We start from the raw sequence: 19,151 nt of genomic DNA on the forward strand, positions 1-19,151 counted from the left end.
TAGCGAAGCAACTGTTTCGGAGGCTTGGTCGTCCGTGTAAGTGAAATATGCCTTGGACGGAGGAGTGTTAAAAAATAATTATTTTTTCGTAAATATCGCTACTTTGATGCGATGTTAATCATTTTTACAGTAAATTAGGCATTGTTACATCAAATTTGACCTTTCAAACGCACTAGAATGGCCAAATTTTAAAACATCAATGTTTGCCAATTTGACCGTTTTACCCCCAATTCCCCTTGTAGAACAAAAGAAAAGTTCATCCGCGGTCTGTCACACTCAAAAAACTCCACACGTTGATGCTACGTGAAAAATCACGTAACCTCGATTTTACCCTCACTAGGCCCGTTTTACGTGACGCACGTAAAAATAATGTGAATGTGTTCTGGCAAAAAAAATATGTTCACTTTGAAGTTACGTGGAACCCCTTATAGTATTTTTCCACTAGGTTTATTCATGTAGCTTTTATGTGTTTTGAAATGTAACTTCAACGAGACTCGAGTGCGCTATTCTGTGAAATTTCTACGTGATTATTTTAGTATGAAAATTGATAGCGAACGGCAAAGGTCTGCAGCTGGAGTTGTTCTCGCCAAATTTATTTTAAAATGGAACAGACGGTAAGTTAAGTTAAGTTTGATAAATTTTTAATAATTACAGCTATTTTTTCCTTTTTTGCAGAATCTGACCTCTGGAAGTAATCATCTTCATTCCCAGCGGCCACAGGAATTCTGGCCCGTTCCAACCTTAGCGGCCGGTGGTGCCGTGGTGCTCAATGCCACCGAAAATTGCATGGACAAGACCAACGGGTTTAGCTGAGTGTTCTCCGGAGGATTTCGAGTCTAGATTGCACAACTCGTTCTTGAGCATCCAGCTGGTGGTCAGATTGTCTAGGCCGGATGCGTTGCGAACGTCGTCCTGGCCTTGAAACGGGTTCCCGTGTGCATGCAGGCCGGCAGAATCGGCTAACTAAACCACTGGTAAAATGGTCTCATCGGTGTTTCCGAAAAAATCTAATCTTTATAATGTTTGTAAATTATTGAAAAATATACCAAGTTTGTGCAAATTGAACTGAAATCATTTTTATTTCTATTCGAAAAAATAAAATAAAGTGAGGCAAAACTGAAATCTACTACTACAAAAACCATATAACGTTTACTAAAACAAACACGTAGAAATCGTCAATTGATTCATTTAGCTTTTACGTGTGAAACACGTAAAATCGATGTGAACTGATCTGGCCAAATAAATTCCGTTTCTACTAGAGTCATCTTGTAGAAGTTACGTGAAAACTTTAGTGGAAAAATACCACATAGCTTTTCACGTAACATCAACGTGAATGTTTTTTTGCAGCAGCGCGCTGTTTTGTTTGCTGGATCAACATTTGGAAATGTCGAACGTTGAAGAAAATCGCTCAAAAAATGGAAATTAACCGATTTCAAATGTTATGGCCGCAAATGAAAGGTTCTGGCGAGTTATGCTATGTTATGGCCGAAAACTAGTTCTGGCGAGGGTTCTGGGCACTGCGGCAATGGATTTTACAAGCGGGTTGCTTCCGGTTGCATTTGATTTGAGGAGAAGGTTTTTCAATCCACCAGGGGCTTATTCGGGGGCAACAGTTTCGGTAATCCGGAACTTCCGGTAAGTTTCATATTTGCAGTGTTTAGCATGAAAAACAAACTTAGACCAATCTTTCAAGTGTGCGCTCTTTTTGAGGAGGGGGCGCAAACCGAAGAAGAGCGAAACTCGGGGGAGCGTTATTTCGGGGTTTGAGCGCAAATCGAAGGAGCGTTATTGCAGGGTTTTGGCGTAAAATGGGATTTTCTGTTTTAATATTATTTACAATTAAACGAAACATTTATATAAGGTGTCATCCACAAAACACTGATAATGGACCATCCTCAAATCTGGGTATCCAAGAACTCCCGGATGTCATGGCCTAGATAGCTACCTGATCAACGGAGGTCTCGACGGAGGTCTATATGAGCAATTCTCTGAGATTTCGGTCATTCGATTTTTTTTTTGTATTTTTTAGTCCGGCTGAAACTTTTTTGGTGCCTTCGGTATGCCCAAAGAAGCCATTATGCATCATTAGTTTGTCCATATAATTTTCCATACAAATTTGGCAGCTGTCCATACAAAAATGATATGTGAAAATTCAAAAATCTGTTTCTTTTGAAGGAATTTTTCGGCAAAGTTGTAGGTATGGATATGGACTACACTGAAAAAAATGATACACGGTAAAAAAAATTTGGTGATTTTTAATTTAACTTTTTGTCACTAAAACTTGATTTGCAAAAAAAACACTATTTTTAATTTTTTTTATTTTTTTATATGTTTTAGAGGACATAAAATGCCAACTTTTCAGAAATTTCCAGAATGGGCAAAAAATCATTGACCTAGTTATGATTTTTTGAATCAATACAGATTTTTTTCAAAAAATCGAAATATTGGTCTCAAAAATTTTTCAACTTCATTTTTCGATGTAAAATCGAATTTGCAATCAAAAAGTACTTTAGTAAAATTTTGATAAAGTGCACCGTTTTCAAGTTATAACCATTTTTAGGTAACTTTTTTGAAAAAAGTCGCAGTTTTTCATTTTTTAAAATTAGTGCCCATTTTTGCCCACCTTTGAAAAAAATATTTTTGAAAAGCTGAGAAAATTCTCTATATTTTGCTTTATTGAACTTAATAAAATAATTTCAAAAATTTAAAATCAAGACTAACATTACAAACGGGCCAAACATTCAATATCACGGCCATTTGAAATGTTAGTCTTGATTTTAAATTTTTGAAAATATTTATTTCGAAAAGATCGAAAAATTTCTCGAATGTTTCATGTTTTAACATTGTAAATCAGACCTTTAGTTGCTGAGAAATCGACATTAGAAAATGGTGGGTTGTTTGGGTGAGACTAAGAAAACATCAATTTTCCTGTTTTTAAACCTTCGCATGGCAATATCTCAGCAACTAAAGGTCGTATCAACAAAGTCCGGAAAAACAAAATAAAGAGAATTTTCTCAGCTTTTCAAAAATATTTTTTTCAAAGGTGGGCAAACATGGGCACTAATTTTAAAAAATAAAAAACTGCGACTATTTTCAAAAAAGTTACCTAAAAATGATTATAACTTGAGAACGGTGCACTTTATCAAAATTTCACTAGAGTATTTTTTGATTGCAAATTCAATTTTACATCGAAAAATGAAGTTGAAAAATTTTTGAGACCAATATTTCGTTTTTTTGAAAAATCTGTGTTGATTCAAAAAATCATAACTCGGTCAAAGATTTTTTGCCCATTCTGGAAATTTCTGAAAAGTTGGCATTTTATGTCCTCTAAAACATATAAAAAAAAAAAATATCAAAAATAGTGTTTTTTTGCAAATCAAGTTTTAGTGACAAAAAGTTAAATTAAAAATCACCATTTTTTTACCGTGTATCATTTTTTTCAGTGTAGTCCATATCCATACCTACAACTTTGCCCAAGACACCAAATCGATCAAGAAATTCCTTCAAAAGATACAGATTTTTGAATTTTCACATATCATTTTTGTATGGACAGCTGCCAAATTTGTATGGAAAATTATATGGACAAACTAATGATGCAAAATGGCTTCTTTGGGCATACCGAAGGCACCAAAAAACTTTCAGCCGGATTAAAAAATACAAAAATTAAAATTAAAGAAAAAGACCGATTCCGTAGAGAACTGCTCATATGGGTGAATTAACCATCGGTATACACTCAACCCCCGATGGTTGGTCACTTTTTCGTTTGACACTTTTTTAGTTTGTACCCCGTTGGCTGGTCAAAGTCAAACTAAAAAGTGACGAACTGTCACTTTTTACACGGCGATCACGCACACTATCAAAACACACGTTTGGTAGTGTGCGTGAACTCCGTGTAAAAGGGGTGTCAAACTAAAAAGTGACCCCGTTCGTCTGACAACAGTTGGTATCAAACCATCGGGGTTTGAGTGTAGCTTCAGTGAACAACGATGGACACACTGGGGTACGTTGGATTGTTTAAAGTCTTCTAAGAACTCCTTGAAGTTATGACCTGGATATCAACCAGATCAACGGAGGTCTAAAAAAAAATCAAACCATCCACATTAACGACCCCCGGGTCTTTTGTGGTCTCTATTGCAAGTTTCTGCTCGAACCTAGGAGTCCGAAGGCTTGTCGGTGGCTTCATCCGAATCGCGTAGATCCCCCCGGTCTACTTTGATGGAAAAAGTATTTCCCGGGTGCTTGTGTGTGTTGTTTTGCATGTGTTAAAACTGCATCGAAAGTGGAACAAATTCGATTTAAGATTTGCCCCAGCAAGAAAGAAGGAGAACTGTTCGATGACACCGATGCTGCGCTTGGTGACACCGGACAATCTGGTGCTGGCCTCGGGTGAGTACGTTCTATGTTGTTTGATGTATGAAAGTGAGAGTGACTGTAGTGAATGAATGTGTTTTGATTTGCGAGAGTCATTTGAGAGAGTGAGAACCGTGATATCAAGTCAATTGACACGCTTGACTAGAATTACTAACTCCTCATTGTTTCTGGGGGTCGAACCCAACAATGAGTAGGAAATGGAAAACATAAATTGTTTTTTGCAAACACAAATATAATCTATTCTATTGATTCAAAGAGTGAGTTTGTGTGTGTGTGTGTGTGTGTGTGTGTGTGTGTGTGTGTGTGTGTGTGTTTACGTTAGGGTGAATGAAATCGTACTGCTATATTCCGTTCATTTTCTAATATGTAAATAATAGCGTAAATTATAAATATCATGTCGTTTGCTGCCAGTGATGCCTCGCGGTCACTTTGAACAATTGCTCGTGATTTTTTTTTTTTTTGTCCTTTTACTCGCTAGCTATCAGTCTTTCCTTTATCATCGTGGATCGGAAGGCACGACGCCGGTTGAGTTCGTCTAGGTTTTTGAGTTTTTATAACACGTTAATATCATTACAAATACGCAAAGCCAAGAGAAGTTAATTTGAGTAACGCGCCGGTCGGGATAGAAAATATTTTTTGTCATGATTTGCGGTAAATGCTATTGGTGAGTCCGAATTGCGATGCCTTTCCGTCGGGTCGCAAGATTTTTCGCGGTTTGTTTTTCGTTTATTTTTTTTCGCGTGCGTATCTGTGTTTGAAGGTAAGGCTGCCTGATGACAGCTGAGTTAGTTCGATTTGCGATGCCTCTCCGTCGGGTCGCTAGAATTTTCGTGATCGTCGTCGTACCATTTCAGCTCGATAAACATCGTAACTCGTCGTTCGCACCGTTAATCAGTACCTCACTAAACATCAATCATTTAAAACTCGTAAAATCATATCAAGCTAAAAATTACACTTTTTAATCCTTCATTTATTAATTACAAATGATTTTGGTTCTATCTTTCCACAGCCGGCTGTCTAAGACTAAACCATTTCATTTAAAATTTAACAACCGATAAACGGGAAATGTCTCATCCGCAGCATCCGAGTGTTTGCCTTGAGAATAATATATAACACCTTTCAACAAACACTATGATTTTGGGTCGCATCATCATCTTCTATGATGAATCCTGACCAAACACCCTATCCTACTAACAAGTTTTCAGGTTCCTGGCGCTCGTGGGGTGTAAGCACAGAGTAAATCAGCTGCCCTAGTAGCAACCTGCGCTAACTAACATTCCCGTCCCTTAAAATCGAGGTCTACAAACTGACATGGCGGGCGCCGTTGGTGGCCAATGACTGTTACCTATTCGCAACTGATCTAGCTTTAGCAATCATGGTGTTTTATCTTTTCAGCGCATTCATACATGCTGTTGATAAGGGAAACACCACTAGATCGTCGAAGCCTATAATCAGTAGTGCTGAAAGGATATTACGGTTCTGTTCAGCAACGGAGGGGCAACCATGGGTGATCTCTCATGCTCATGCTCATGCTCATGCTAGGAGTCCGAAGGCTTGAATGGGGAGAGCACCCAAACCTCTTTTACTCCAAGGAACCTTCCACCCCAGTGTTTGAACTGACGACCTTTGGATTGCGAGTCCAACCGCCGCCAGCGATTCCACCGGAGTAGGCTTGGTTTGGTGTGTTGTTTGTACTTATGGCATGGAGACAACTCCTACACCTAGAATGACTTAACGGCCTAACAACCAAGGCCGGGACCGACATTTTACTTCCTCATCCGATGGAAGGTTGCAGCAGATGGGAATCGAACCCAGAATCATCCGCATACAAAGCGGACAGCGTAACCATTCGGCCACGCACTGCTACATCAACGGAGGTCTATATGGGTGAATTAACCATCGGTATAGCTTCAGGTTGCTTCAGTGAACCACGATGGATACCCTTCACCATGTTGGATTATTATGGGTCCTCCAGGAACTCCCGGGAGTTATGACCTGATGATCCAAGGCTGTATATCATAGGTACTCACGATCTTGCTTTGCATTAGTGTGAGTGCATGACTCCGTGCCACTAAAACCAAAACAATAACAAACGAACAATGGATCATGCCAGGAAAAGCAAACATAAACAATGTCAGTGACAGTGGAGTGAGAGAGTCAGAGATAACGATTTTGACAACCGCACTACTACACACTCGCGAGTACCTTAGGTAGAAAGCCAAGCTGATGATCTACCTAATCAACGGGGGTCTATATGGGTGTATTAACCATTGTAACTATAATCTTTTTTAGACTAAAAAAAGTTTTTAGTTCAAACCTGGACATAACTTAAAACATTGCCAATGGTTGGTATTCAGAAAATCTTATCTCAAGATACAGATTTGCGAAAACATTCACAGCACTTGTGTATAGACAGACACCATTTTGTATGAAGAATATGAGGCAATAGTGCACAATAACTATTTTGATCATAAAAAACATCAATGGACAAGGTTTCATACAAATCTGAAAATGCAATCAAAAGTCGATTTGCAATTACGAAAGCAATTAAATACTTTGTTGAATCCAAATTAACGCCACATTTTTCTGTTTGTTTGTTGTTGTGCAGGTTTGGTTTCAAATATTTCGTTTGATATGTTTCACACTAGCGTGCCCAGCTCTTTGAGGAAGGTGGGGCAATAATATGGACGTTTTGAAAAATACGTCATTTGTGGAAACCCCCTGACCAAATTTAGAACAAATTTCTGAGGATGGTGGGGCAGTTGCCCCACCCTGTGCACGCTAGTGATGTTTCAATTGGGCCCAAAGGTGAAGCTTACATTTGTGATATTATTGTTAACAACGATAAAGCTTATTTTTCTGAGTACAATAACACTTCGTACGACCGAGAAGGATTTAAAATCGATTTTAAATCAATTTAAAAAAATCACAGCTCGTTAGACCTTAGTTGATTCATCAAAAAAATGTTGTCCTGTCCTATTTTTTGCATTTAAATGAAGAAAAAAAAATGATCAAAAATGGGTTTTAATCTGTTCTTTACCGTTGAACATAACAATTGACTCAGGACTTTAGGACCCTATTGTCTATATGGGTGAATTGATCATCGGTGTGGCTTCAGGTAGCTTCAGTGAACAACAATAGAAACTCTGGGGTACGTTGTTATCGATAATCCAAGAATTCCAGGAAGTGATGACCTGATGATCTACCTGATCAACGCGAAACTATATGGGTATATCAACCATCGGTATCGCTTCAAGAAGCTTCAGTGGACCATGATAGACACTTTGCACCATGCTTGATTGTTATGGGTTTCCCAGGAACTCTCGGAAGGCAGATAAATCATCAGGTCATAACTCCCGGGAGTTCCTGGAGGACCCATAATAATCCAACATGGCGAAGGGTATCCATCGTGGTTCACTAAAGCTATCTGAAGCTATACCGATGGTTAATTCACCCATATAGACCTCCGTTGATCAGGTAGCTATCTAGGCCATGGCATCCGGGAGTTCTTGGATACCCAGATTTGAGGATGGCCCATTATCAGTGTTTTGTGGATGACCCCTTATATAAATGTTTCGTTTAATTGTAAATAATATTAAAACAGAAAATCCCATTTTACGCCAAAACCCTGCAATAACGCTCCTTCGATTTGCGCTCAAACCCCAAAATAACGCTCCCCCGAGTTTCGCTCTTCTTCGGTTTGCGCCCCCTCCTCAAAAAGAGCGCACACTTGAAAGATTGGTCTAAGTTTGTTTTTCATGCTAAACACTGCAAATATGAAACTTACCGGAAGTTCCGGATTACCGAAACTGTTGCCCCCGAATAAGCCCCTGGTGGATTGAAAAACCTTCTCCTCAAATCAAATGCAACCGGAAGCAACCCGCCTGTAAAATCCATTGCCGCAGTGCCCAGAACCCTCGCCAGAACTAGTTTTCGGCCATAACATAACATAACTCGCCAGAACCTTTCATTTGCGGCCATAACATTTGAAATCGGTTAATTTCCATTTTTTGAGCGATTTCCTTCAACGTTCGACATTTCCAAATGTTGATCCAGCAAACAAAACAGCGCGCTGCTGACAGACCGCGGATGAACTTTTCTTTTGTTCTACAAGGGGAATTGGGGGTAAAACGGTCAGATTGGCAAACATTGATGTTTTAAAATTTGGCCATTCTACACCCAGAACTGGACATCGGCATACGAGAGGATAAAGAGCACAATTCTGTAGTAAAATGGTACTGTGTACGGACTGAGAGAATAAATCCCGAAATTACCGAGAGTACTTTACTCATGAGTTCATCTTCAAAAAAAGTTCATCCATCAAAAAAAAAGTACCGGTACCGAGACTCGAACCCAAGACCTTCGGCATATTGAACCGCGCCTTTGCTGTATGGGCCGTCATGGTTCGGTGAGAAAGTGGCGGTCATTTGTCTATATAAGCCACTCAATCGAATGAACTGTTCCAATGAACGAATGAACACGCGAGAGGATTATTCTCTCGCAAAATAGAACTTTCCTCACGTTTCTTTTCGTGAGGACTATCCCCTCGTTCTTCAACTTTGGGTGTAGTGCGTTTGAAAGGCTGAATTATGACTGACAACTCAATCTGATGGTATGAATAATGAATCAAGTTGATAGAACACTGAAAAGTCCGCCTTTTTGTATCTATCTAAGGGTGGATTTAGTAACGTTTTTTGTTCTGAGTCCACTCTCACCGAAATCAACAGGATAAATTTTAAATATCGAAATCTTGGCTAAAACTAACTTAATCCACCTATGTGGTTGATGCCTTCCTCACTTTTTACCAATCAATGTTGTGGACTCGTTGGAAAGGGTTTTCGATTACTTAACCAACGATGGGTCGGATGAAAGATCCGGACATCGTTTGCATACATTTAATTGAGATCCGGCTTCAAAAAAGTACATAAATATCACTTAAGTGGTCATAACTCGAGACAGGATTGCCAGATCTTCAATGTTGTGGATTCGTTGAAAAGGTCTCTCGATTACCTAACCAATGATGGGTCGGATGGTGGATCTGGACATCGTTTGCATACATTTAATTGAGATCCGGCTTCAAAAAGTACATAAATATCACTTAAGTGGTCATAACTCGAGGCAGGGTTGCCAGATCTTCAATGTTGTAGACTCGTTGGAAAGGTCTTTCAATTACTTAACTTACGATGGGTCGGTTGATGGATCCGGACATCGTTTGCATACATTTAATTGAGATCCGGCTTCAAAAAAGTACATAAATATCACTTAAGTGGTCATAACTCGAGACAGGGTTGCCAGATCTTCAATGTTGTGGTTTCGTTGGAAAGGTCTTTCAATTACCTAACTAACGATGGGTCGGTTGATGGATCCGGACATCGTTTGCATACATTTAATTGAGATCCGGCTTCAAAAAAGTACATAAATATCACTTAAGTGGTCATAACTCCAGACAGGGTTGCCAGATCTTCAATGTTGTGGACTCGTTGGAAAGGTCCCTTGATTACCTAACCAACGATAGGTCGGATGGTGGATCCGGACATCGTTTGCATACATTTAATTGAGATCCGGCTTCAAAAAAGTACATAAATATCACTTAAGTGGTCATAACTCGAGACAGGGTTGCCAGATCTTCAATGTTGTATACTCGTTGGAAAGGTCTTTCAATTACCTAACTTACGATAGGTCGGTTGATGAATCCGGACATCGTTTGCATACATTTAATTGGGATCTGGCTTCAAAAAAGTATATAAATATCACTTAAGTGGTCATAACTCGAGACAGGGTTGCCAGATCTTTAATGTTGTATACTCGTTGGAAAGGTCTTTCAATTACTTAACTTACGATGGGTCGGTTGATGGATCCGGACATCGTTTGCAAATATTTAATTGAGATCCGGCTTCAAAAAAGTACATAAATATCACTTAAGTGGTCATAACTCGAGACAGGATTGCCAGATCTTCAATGTTGAGGATTCGTTGAAAAGGTCTCTCGATTACCTAACCAACGATGGGTCGGATGGTGGATCTGGACATTGTTTGCATACATTTAATTGAGATCCGGCTTCAATAAAGTACATAAATATCACTTAAGTGGTCATAACTCGAGGCAGGGTTGCCAGATCTTCAATGTTGTAGACTCGTTGGAAAGGTCTTTCAATTACCTAACTTACGATGGGTCGGTTGATGGATCCGGACATGGTTTGCATACATTTAATTGGGATCTGGCTTCAAAAAAGTATATAAATTTCACTTAAGTGGTCATAACTCGAGACATGGTTGCCAGATCTTCAATGTTGTAGACTCGTTGGAAAGGTTACTCGATTACCTAACCAACGATAGGTCGGATGGTGGATCCGGACATCGTTTGCATACATTTAATTGAGATCCGGCTTCAAAAAAGTACATAAATATCACTTAAGTGGTCATAACTCGAGACAGGGTTGCCAGATCTTCAATGTTGTGGTTTCGTTGGAAAGGTCTTTCAATTACCTAACTAACGATGGGTCGGTTGATGGATCCGGACATCGTTTGCATACATTTAATTGAGATCCGGCTTCAAAAAAGTACATAAATATCACTTAAGTGGTCATAACTCCAGACAGGGTTGCCAGATCTTCAATGTTGTGGACTCGTTGGAAAGGTCTCTTGATTACCTAACCAACTATAGGTCGGATGGTGGATCCGGACATCGTTTGCATACATTTAATTGAGATCCGGCTTCAAAAAAGTACATAAATATCACTTAAGTGGTCATAACTCGAGACAGGGTTGCCAGATCTTCAATGTTGTGGTTTCGTTGGAAAGGTCTTTCAATTACCTAACTAACGATGGGTCGGTTGATGGATCCGGACATCGTTTGCATACATTTAATTGAGATCCGGCTTCAAAAAAGTACATAAATATCACTTAAGTGGTCATAACTCGAGACAGGGTTGCCAGATCTTCAATGTTGTGGACTCGTTGGAATGGTCTCTCGATTACCGAACCAACAATGGGTCGGATGATGGATCCGGACATCGTTTACATGCATATAAATGAGATACGGATATATGTGAAAACACATGTTTATACATAACTTTTGAACTAGTTATCGAAACTTCAAACAATTCAATAGCGATGTATGGGACCCTATACCAAGTCGATTGCAACTGGTTTGGTCAAAATCGGTTCATCCAGTGCTGAGAAAACTCAGTGAGAATTTTGGTCACATACATATATACACACACACATACACACACACAGACATTTGTTCAGTTTTCGATTCTGAGTCGATATGTATACATAAAGGTGGGTCATCGAGCTTTTAATAAAAAGTTCATTTTTAGGGCAGGATTATAGCCTTACCTCAGTGAGGAAGGCAAAACGAATGTACGATATTGATTTTATGACAACTTTGTTGCACTTGTCAGGCGTAAGACTCCACAATATCTTTTTTCGGAAATTACATTGTGTCGTGTTGGTTTTGTTGGGAAAATTATTAAAATCAAATATTAAACACTCGGTCGGAGGAAATGGCAAATCCACTTGGGCTTCATTTTGTCGGTTCTTATAATCTAGGCGCTTCCATGACCAGTCGTAAAGAAACATCAGTTGTCAATAGTATTTCAACAAATAATAACTCTACCTTTGAATTTCCTGCTGATTCTCATGTTTCTGGTGAAGAGATTAAAGTTGCGGTTAAACAAAAAAAATATGAAAGCTCCTTTGATAACATTTTTAATCTAGTGTTGAAAATCATTCAACATCTAGCCAATATTTTTAATGAATGTTTGCAACTTGGTTACTTCCCCAGTCATACCAATTTGAAGCCTCCAATAGATCCAACATCGCCAACAAGTTATCGTCCCATTAATCTTTTGAGTAGTTTGTCCAAACACTTTGAGAAAGAAATTCAAGGCTTTTGGATATTTCCAATGATAATAATATAATTTAATAATGAGCAGTTTGGCTTTCCTTAGGGACACAATTTTGATGGTTTGATACATAATATGTATTTGTACGGGTTTCTAATGTATCTTATCAAAATTTCACAACACTATCTATCGGTGAGATCGTTCAAGATTTTTCTGAATTGGATTGCTTCTGGATTATTCATCATTGATGTTGGTGATCTCCAAGGAAGTATTCTTGGCTCACTTCATGCAATGTTTTTACATCTGATTTGCATTTTCTTCCTGGTAATGATGGGTGGTCACTTTTTGCTGACGACACTGCCGGTATTTAGGGTGCAGGGTCTTTGTAAATGTCTGCCTTGTATCGTCACTAAATGTAAAGCGGGTGCAAAAATACACTAGTACTTCGAAAAACACTTACCTGCTGCACAAAGATGTTCATTGCACAAGTTCTTGAAGTGGCAGGTTTTGCCATCACCTTCGTATCTTTCGGGGCATGGTCCGCACTGTGCGCCTTCAGCGGTATCGTGACAAGCTACGTCTCTGTTGAGTGATAAGTTTAGTTAGTTGAACTTTGTAACTTATGCCTCGCCATGATTGGTTATGTGATTGTGAGGAAAAAAATAATCAGGTTTTGTAAACTTTGTACATAGTGTTTCATTTTTCGTAAAAAAATATGGGTTTCAATATTATGATAAGCTATATTTTTTTACTGAAAACTATGACTTACAATATTAAAAAAAAAATCTGCTTAATGCTAAATTGGTCAGGTGCAAACTAGAGACCCTAAATAGGGAGACTGGTCGAAAATTGCTAAATCGGTCTGGCAACATATGTTTTGAGCTTGCCAACACTGCCAAGTTTTGCTGGGCGTAAAGGCAAATGCTCATTTGGATACGTCAAACTCGTGTCTGTTTGGGTACGTCAAATTCACTTCGACCAGTCTCCCTATTTAGGGTCCCTAGTGCAAACCAGTGTTCTATACAAACTGCATAGTTTTACAGATTGGCCAATATCGTTGGACATCAAACGCGCTGGACACTAAACGCCATTTGCGCCAAGCACAACTGGCAGTGTTGCATGCTCAAAACATACGTTTCCAGTGCCAATTTCATCGGCATCGTCTGTTTGCATTTTGCATCGGCCAGTCTGTTTGAACTAGACACTCTGTAGTGCTTGATGTTGTTTCTATTATGTATTTTTCGAAATTTACATATCTGGTAGGGTAAATTTATTAATTATTTACTTAATTTAACTGTCAAAACTATGATGCTTTTAATGATATCTTTCTTTTGTATTTTTTCGAGATTTTACAATGTTTTGTCACGAACACAAATTGCTTTTAAACGTGTTATAGCTCAATAATAATGCGGTTTATGGTTGTTGTGGTTAATTCTGCTATAGTAATTCTTAAAGTCATAAGAAGCAGATGCTAATAAATTTTCGACAATAGTTGTTAGTAACAAACGTTATTTTCTTTTAAAGCACTCGATAAGATGCATTCCCTGAGTGTTTATAGGTATCAACTAGATGTTTTATTTTAGTGCTTCGTTGCATGTTCCACCAATTTAAAAATTCATGATTATTTTACTTCTAGACATTTGGAAAGATTTTGTTTTAGAAAAAAAGTAGGTATATAATTATCTAAACAAAAAAAAACAATCTATCTTTTGATGTATAATCGCACGTTTCCCACATAAATATAAGTAAAATTACAATAAAAAAGAAATAACAAATCAGCAAAAAACCCACCCCCTCAAACCATTTATTTAGAGATTACAATAGAAAAAAACACTCAGAAAATTTGGGATTGCGACAAAAAGCGGTATCTCAAAAGGCGACCCACCACGATAGACCAAACAGCTGATTACTTTGTATTTGGACCTGTTACTGTCATCCATCATATTCGAAACTGTTTACAGATCGGCCAATGTTCAAAAAATCATAGAAAATCGATAATTGAACTTGATGATTCGCTTTTACCTTCATTTGAAAGCTTTTCTTGCGATCTTTCGAATGCTGTATCGAACAACTGCAAATTTTAACTTTTATAACAAGTTTTTGAAGAAAAACTTTGACCCTTGAAATCCACAAATTCGGAACACTTTTTCTTACGGATGTAAACAAACTTTGGTTCTCTCCATGAGTACATTTTTTTTTACAAAATAATGACTTCACGCACTGAAATCATCGAAACTCAAGCATAGTTATGTTTTATGAATGGTCTGTTAACTTTTTTTGTAAAAATATCAGTTAAATTCAGGTGTTCCACAATTGTGGGAGGCACAATAACATCCCACAATTATGGAACAGGCCATTTGAAGCAAGTGTTTTACTGCTTTGCATGAAATAACCTTGAGAAGCAGTTTTTTGTTTTAGAAGTACTATTTTTACTAGTGAAATAGCAAAAGTCCAAATAAAGGTCCTAAAAATAGTAAGGTCGCCAGAAAAGATGCATTTGGCATGCTATTGACAAATTATCACTTAAGTGTTCCGAATTTGTGGGCGTTCCGAATATGTGGGATGACTGTATATAGCTTAGCTTGATCTGTAGTTTTATTGAGTGATGATCACTAGAGTGCCAAGGTCGTCAAAAATGGTGGGGCAACAATGTGAGTGTTTTCGGAATGGAGCATTTCCATTCGAGAAGTTTTTGCTTTTTTCTTCAATGTATCTATTCCTAATGGGAGAACTATCATTTCTACCACTCGAATTCGGTGCTCCATTACGGCTTTTAAATCCATTCGCTGTCAAAATTTCAAACAAGTTGTCATGGATGGTGGGGCAGTTGCCCCATGTTGCTCCACCTTGCGCACGCTAGTATTGATGATTGTTGGTTTTCTATTTTGAAATATAATTCCCGATGATGGCGGCAAACACACGACCTCTGGATTAGATTAAGGATCCATCTGGTGCTTGCTTCTATGTTAAGTCGGGGCCGGACAACGCCCAAAGACCTCGGAATTTGTCCGTTAGGATCTCTGCCATTCTGAAATGGGTCGTTGGAAGCAGCGCGAGGGCTATCACCACCTAATACTCTGGACTTAGTTAAGCTGTATCAGGATTCGACATATGCAAAAGTCTGATATAAATTATACTTTCCCATAATTTTGCTATCAGTTAGCGGGTATTCGATTGGACCACACATACACATGTGATTTTCGTCGTTTGGAATATGTCTCCTTATGAATTTTCGCCTATTGTAAGTTTTGGCCTAACACAGGACGCTTCTTGTAAATTATTCAATTTGAATAATGTGCAAAGCAATTTAAATAATTTTGATTCAGGCTAACACAATGTTTACACACAACTATAAATACGAAGATGAGATTTATATCGGTAGAATTATCTGTATGGCTGACTTTTAAAGGCTTCTTTTTGTTTCGCTCCCTTGTTCAGTTTTAAAGAATTTCAACAACTATTTGTATTCAAGAATTAAAAAAAATGATTCTTGAAACGCCATATAACAAAGAGAAAAGTCAAACATTTACAAATTTATTACTGAACTGAAAAAGGAAGAGCAAAGTTTTCGAAATCGAAATGACTTGTAGAAAATATCATAATTTCAAAAGAGATTTTATTTCACTAAAAATATCAAGTACACATTAGAACTACACTGAAATACTGTTTATTGATTGATTGATTGCGGGAATTTTATTTGCTAAGTAGTTTTGTGTAAATCATCATAAAATATTATTGATTGCACACCCTTTAAACGATTTGATTTACTGGACCTATGTTTATTGCCGCAATACCATGAGAGATAATAACCACGGTAATTTCTTTCCTATAGTTTGGTTCTCCCCTATTATTAAGCTTGTTGTTAATTCAGCGCCATGCATTCTTAAGCTTTAAATCCATTTGTAGAAGGAAGATCTTCTTTACAAGGTGATTATTTTTGCAAGAAACATCATGCATAAGGGAAGGTAAGTTTGAATAAATATTTCAAGAAGAGAAAATTAGACAGCTAATGAATAATTACGAAAAACATGGTCTCTCGGCACACGTGACTCCAGGCTTGCAATTTATTCCATCTCCGACGTAACCTCGTGGACAATGACCACACCTAACTCCAGTCTGTGTGTCATAACAGTGCACACCTAAAAAATACAATTTGTTCCATAAAATGACTATACTCATCCAACGGTGTTCTTACCAGGGAAACAAGGGTTGTGTTGCTGGCAACTGTCACGAAGTGGTTCTGGCGACTTTTGGCAACCAGCACAGTTTTCAATCAAACTTCGGAGATGCTGAATTTCCTCTCGTTGTCTTTTAACCTCTTCTCGCAGCTCTCGCACCATCGCAATAAGCTCATTGAGTGACTTGGCCAAATTTTCTGGAAATTCATTAGATGAATCTTTTTTTTCAATATTCTTATTTGCCCTGCACTCAATACTAACCGTCACAGTCACCATGGAGAATTGGAATATCCCCTCTTGTATTGGAATTTCTCACTTCAAATCGTTCTTCACGGTATTTTTCATTGCCTCGGTACCAGTTGCGAACATCGCGTTTTTTATTTTTTTCAAATCCAACACCATCCTCAACTAAAAATAATGGTTCAAGGTAATTTATCAGAAAATTGTACAAATTCATGCTAGCTTTTATGACACAGATTAAGCATTAAAGATGGGACTTTTTGTCAAAACCTCGCTCCACAATTTGAACATTGATCTCTGAGCTGTTTTAGGACTCTGGGCCAAATATGAGCAAAATCGGTCAAAATGTACCCATTAGGCTGGTACAAATATTTTTAAAAGTTTTTGTCACCCCCCCTTCAAAATTGGCCCGAAAAATCAGGCGGCAAAAAAAATATTTTTACAATAAACTTCAAAATTTCAATGAAAATTCAAGTGCAACCAGCTGAAATCAAATTAAAATACATTCTTCTGCGTTTAAAATCATTTTTAGCATGTTTGGGTTTATTAAAAAATCTTAAGATTTTTTGAAAATTTTCGATGCAAAATCTTTTTTTCGATACAATTTTTGTTTTTGTCAGATCTTAGATTTTTTGAAAACTAATGATTGCAAAACAACTGAACTAGTGTAAAATGCATTTTAAAACACTTTTTTCATTTAAATGTGAAGACTATGGCTTGTTATTTAAATTTTTATATTTTTTTTTTTTCCCCCTTGACAAAAACTTTTTTAAATATTTGCATCGGCCTTAATACTCGAAAATGAAGTTTGTATGGTGAAATCGGAAAAATGTATGAAAAACCCAACTTTCTAACGGTTTTGTCTGCAGGGTGTGCTACTACCATCCAAATATTTCCAAAAGTGAGAATCTCATTAGCAATTTAATGTTCTACAACTTTATAGAACATACCAAAGCTGTAAAACTCGATCCTGAAAAGTTATTAAAGATTTAAAAAAAATGTTTTGTATGAAAAACTTGTTTTCACCATCTTTAGGCTCGGGTATCAATGTATCAATGGGTTAATCTTGACCAATTCCGCTAAAACTGGCACAGATGCTTAAAACAACCTAGAGAACTGTTTTCCGCTTGTGGAGCAGGGGGTCATTTTTCCTGGGCACCCTACTAACTAATACTAACTAACTACAAGCTACTAACCCTTAATTTCCCTAGTCACCCTAGTTAATGATTCTGTTGTCTACTAGCATTACTTGTAAAATAAGTTTTACAGTTTTACCTTGTTCAAATGCAGATTTTTTATTCTTCAGTAGTTTTTCTGCAGATCCTGATTTTTTCGAATGCTTTCTTTTCAACAAGTTTTGGCAACTTGTTCTGGAGAATGCACTCTCAACTGACGAGTCCAAATGTAGCGGATACTTACGTTCCCTAAACTGAAAAGATACCACACATTCTTCGTATCTAAACTGTTTGTTATGAGGCATAACATTTCAAAACTTACCAATTTTACGGTTGGCTCATCCAGATTTCTAAATAGTTTTGAAATATCAGTGTCCAGGTTAAATTTTGAACCTTCTTTGCAATCTATATACAATACCAATGAGTTGTGTTTGAACAAAATTGCCAAAGACCGAATAGTCGTGGTTTCATTCATTTCAGGTATATCCAAATACTTGGAGTACAATTTACTATTCGAGTTTATATCGACAGTAACTATAAATAAAATATATAACTTGTTATAAACTGCACGTATCATGCATTTGTAAATCATACCTCTCTTTGCTTTCCGATCGAGATAAAAGGAAAATTTATTATTCTCAGTTGGAAAATTGATCATGAATAGCGCTTCGATGGCAAGCCGAAACTTTCTTCGTGGTCTAGAATATTTAAAATAAGTTAGGTTTTGCTGCAAATCTTGCGTAACTAAAGTTATGCACATAAAACAAACTGGACCCTGTGACGGTATATAATCCCTAGAATCAATTTTCAATTTATGGAATCCGCATTTAAAAAAAAGAAAATTACCATCATCAGGGGTGCCATTAGCCGGAATAAAACACGCGGTTTAACTTAAGCGAAAAGAAAATTTAAAGCGTGTATTCTCGTTGTTGTTTGGTTACAGACTTGTAGCGGAACTGCAGCTGCCCGCGTGTGCCCAGTGGGCTTGAGAGTCTTAGGGGAACAGCCGAACAGCTTCACCACGCAGCCCGTGATCGAACGACGATCGGTAGTGTCGTTCACCCAGTCCGCGTCGCTGTAAATTTCCAGCAGTGGAGAGTTCTCCACGGCTTTGTACACCAGACCGACGTCCAGTGTCCCCTTGATGTACCGCATCATCCGCTTCAGATGGACCCAGTGTTCATCCGTCGGACACGACTCCGGTCTTGTTGTGAGGGACGCTTACATCAGGCAACCGACCAGCTCACGGTAGGGCTTCGACGTTCTCTGCTTCTCTTCTCCTTTCACCAGCCTCAGCCGGTGCTGTATCGGTGTCGAGATCGGCTTGCAGTCGTTCAT

At 37.9% G+C, this 19,151-nt stretch overlaps 1 protein-coding gene across 1 annotated transcript in view; it reads right to left on the reverse strand.

Annotated features, from left to right (window-relative positions):
* LOC6043753 (cartilage oligomeric matrix protein) overlaps positions 1-19,151 on the reverse strand; it is a 91,990-nt gene that overhangs the window by 11,990 nt on the left and 60,849 nt on the right. Inside the window, exons 4-10 of the mRNA XM_038254476.1 lie at positions 18,408-18,511; positions 18,136-18,347; positions 17,914-18,067; positions 16,660-16,806; positions 16,416-16,595; positions 16,242-16,359; positions 12,681-12,802 (exon numbers count right to left, since the gene is read on the reverse strand). Coding sequence (XP_038110404.1) covers positions 12,681-12,802; positions 16,242-16,359; positions 16,416-16,595; positions 16,660-16,806; positions 17,914-18,067; positions 18,136-18,347; positions 18,408-18,511 — 1,037 coding nt within the window. The remainder of the gene's footprint in view (positions 1-12,680; positions 12,803-16,241; positions 16,360-16,415; positions 16,596-16,659; positions 16,807-17,913; positions 18,068-18,135; positions 18,348-18,407; positions 18,512-19,151) is intronic.

This window comes from Culex quinquefasciatus, chromosome 2 (assembly GCF_015732765.1).
Source record: "Culex quinquefasciatus strain JHB chromosome 2, VPISU_Cqui_1.0_pri_paternal, whole genome shotgun sequence".
Lineage (NCBI taxonomy): Eukaryota > Metazoa > Arthropoda > Insecta > Diptera > Culicidae > Culex > Culex quinquefasciatus.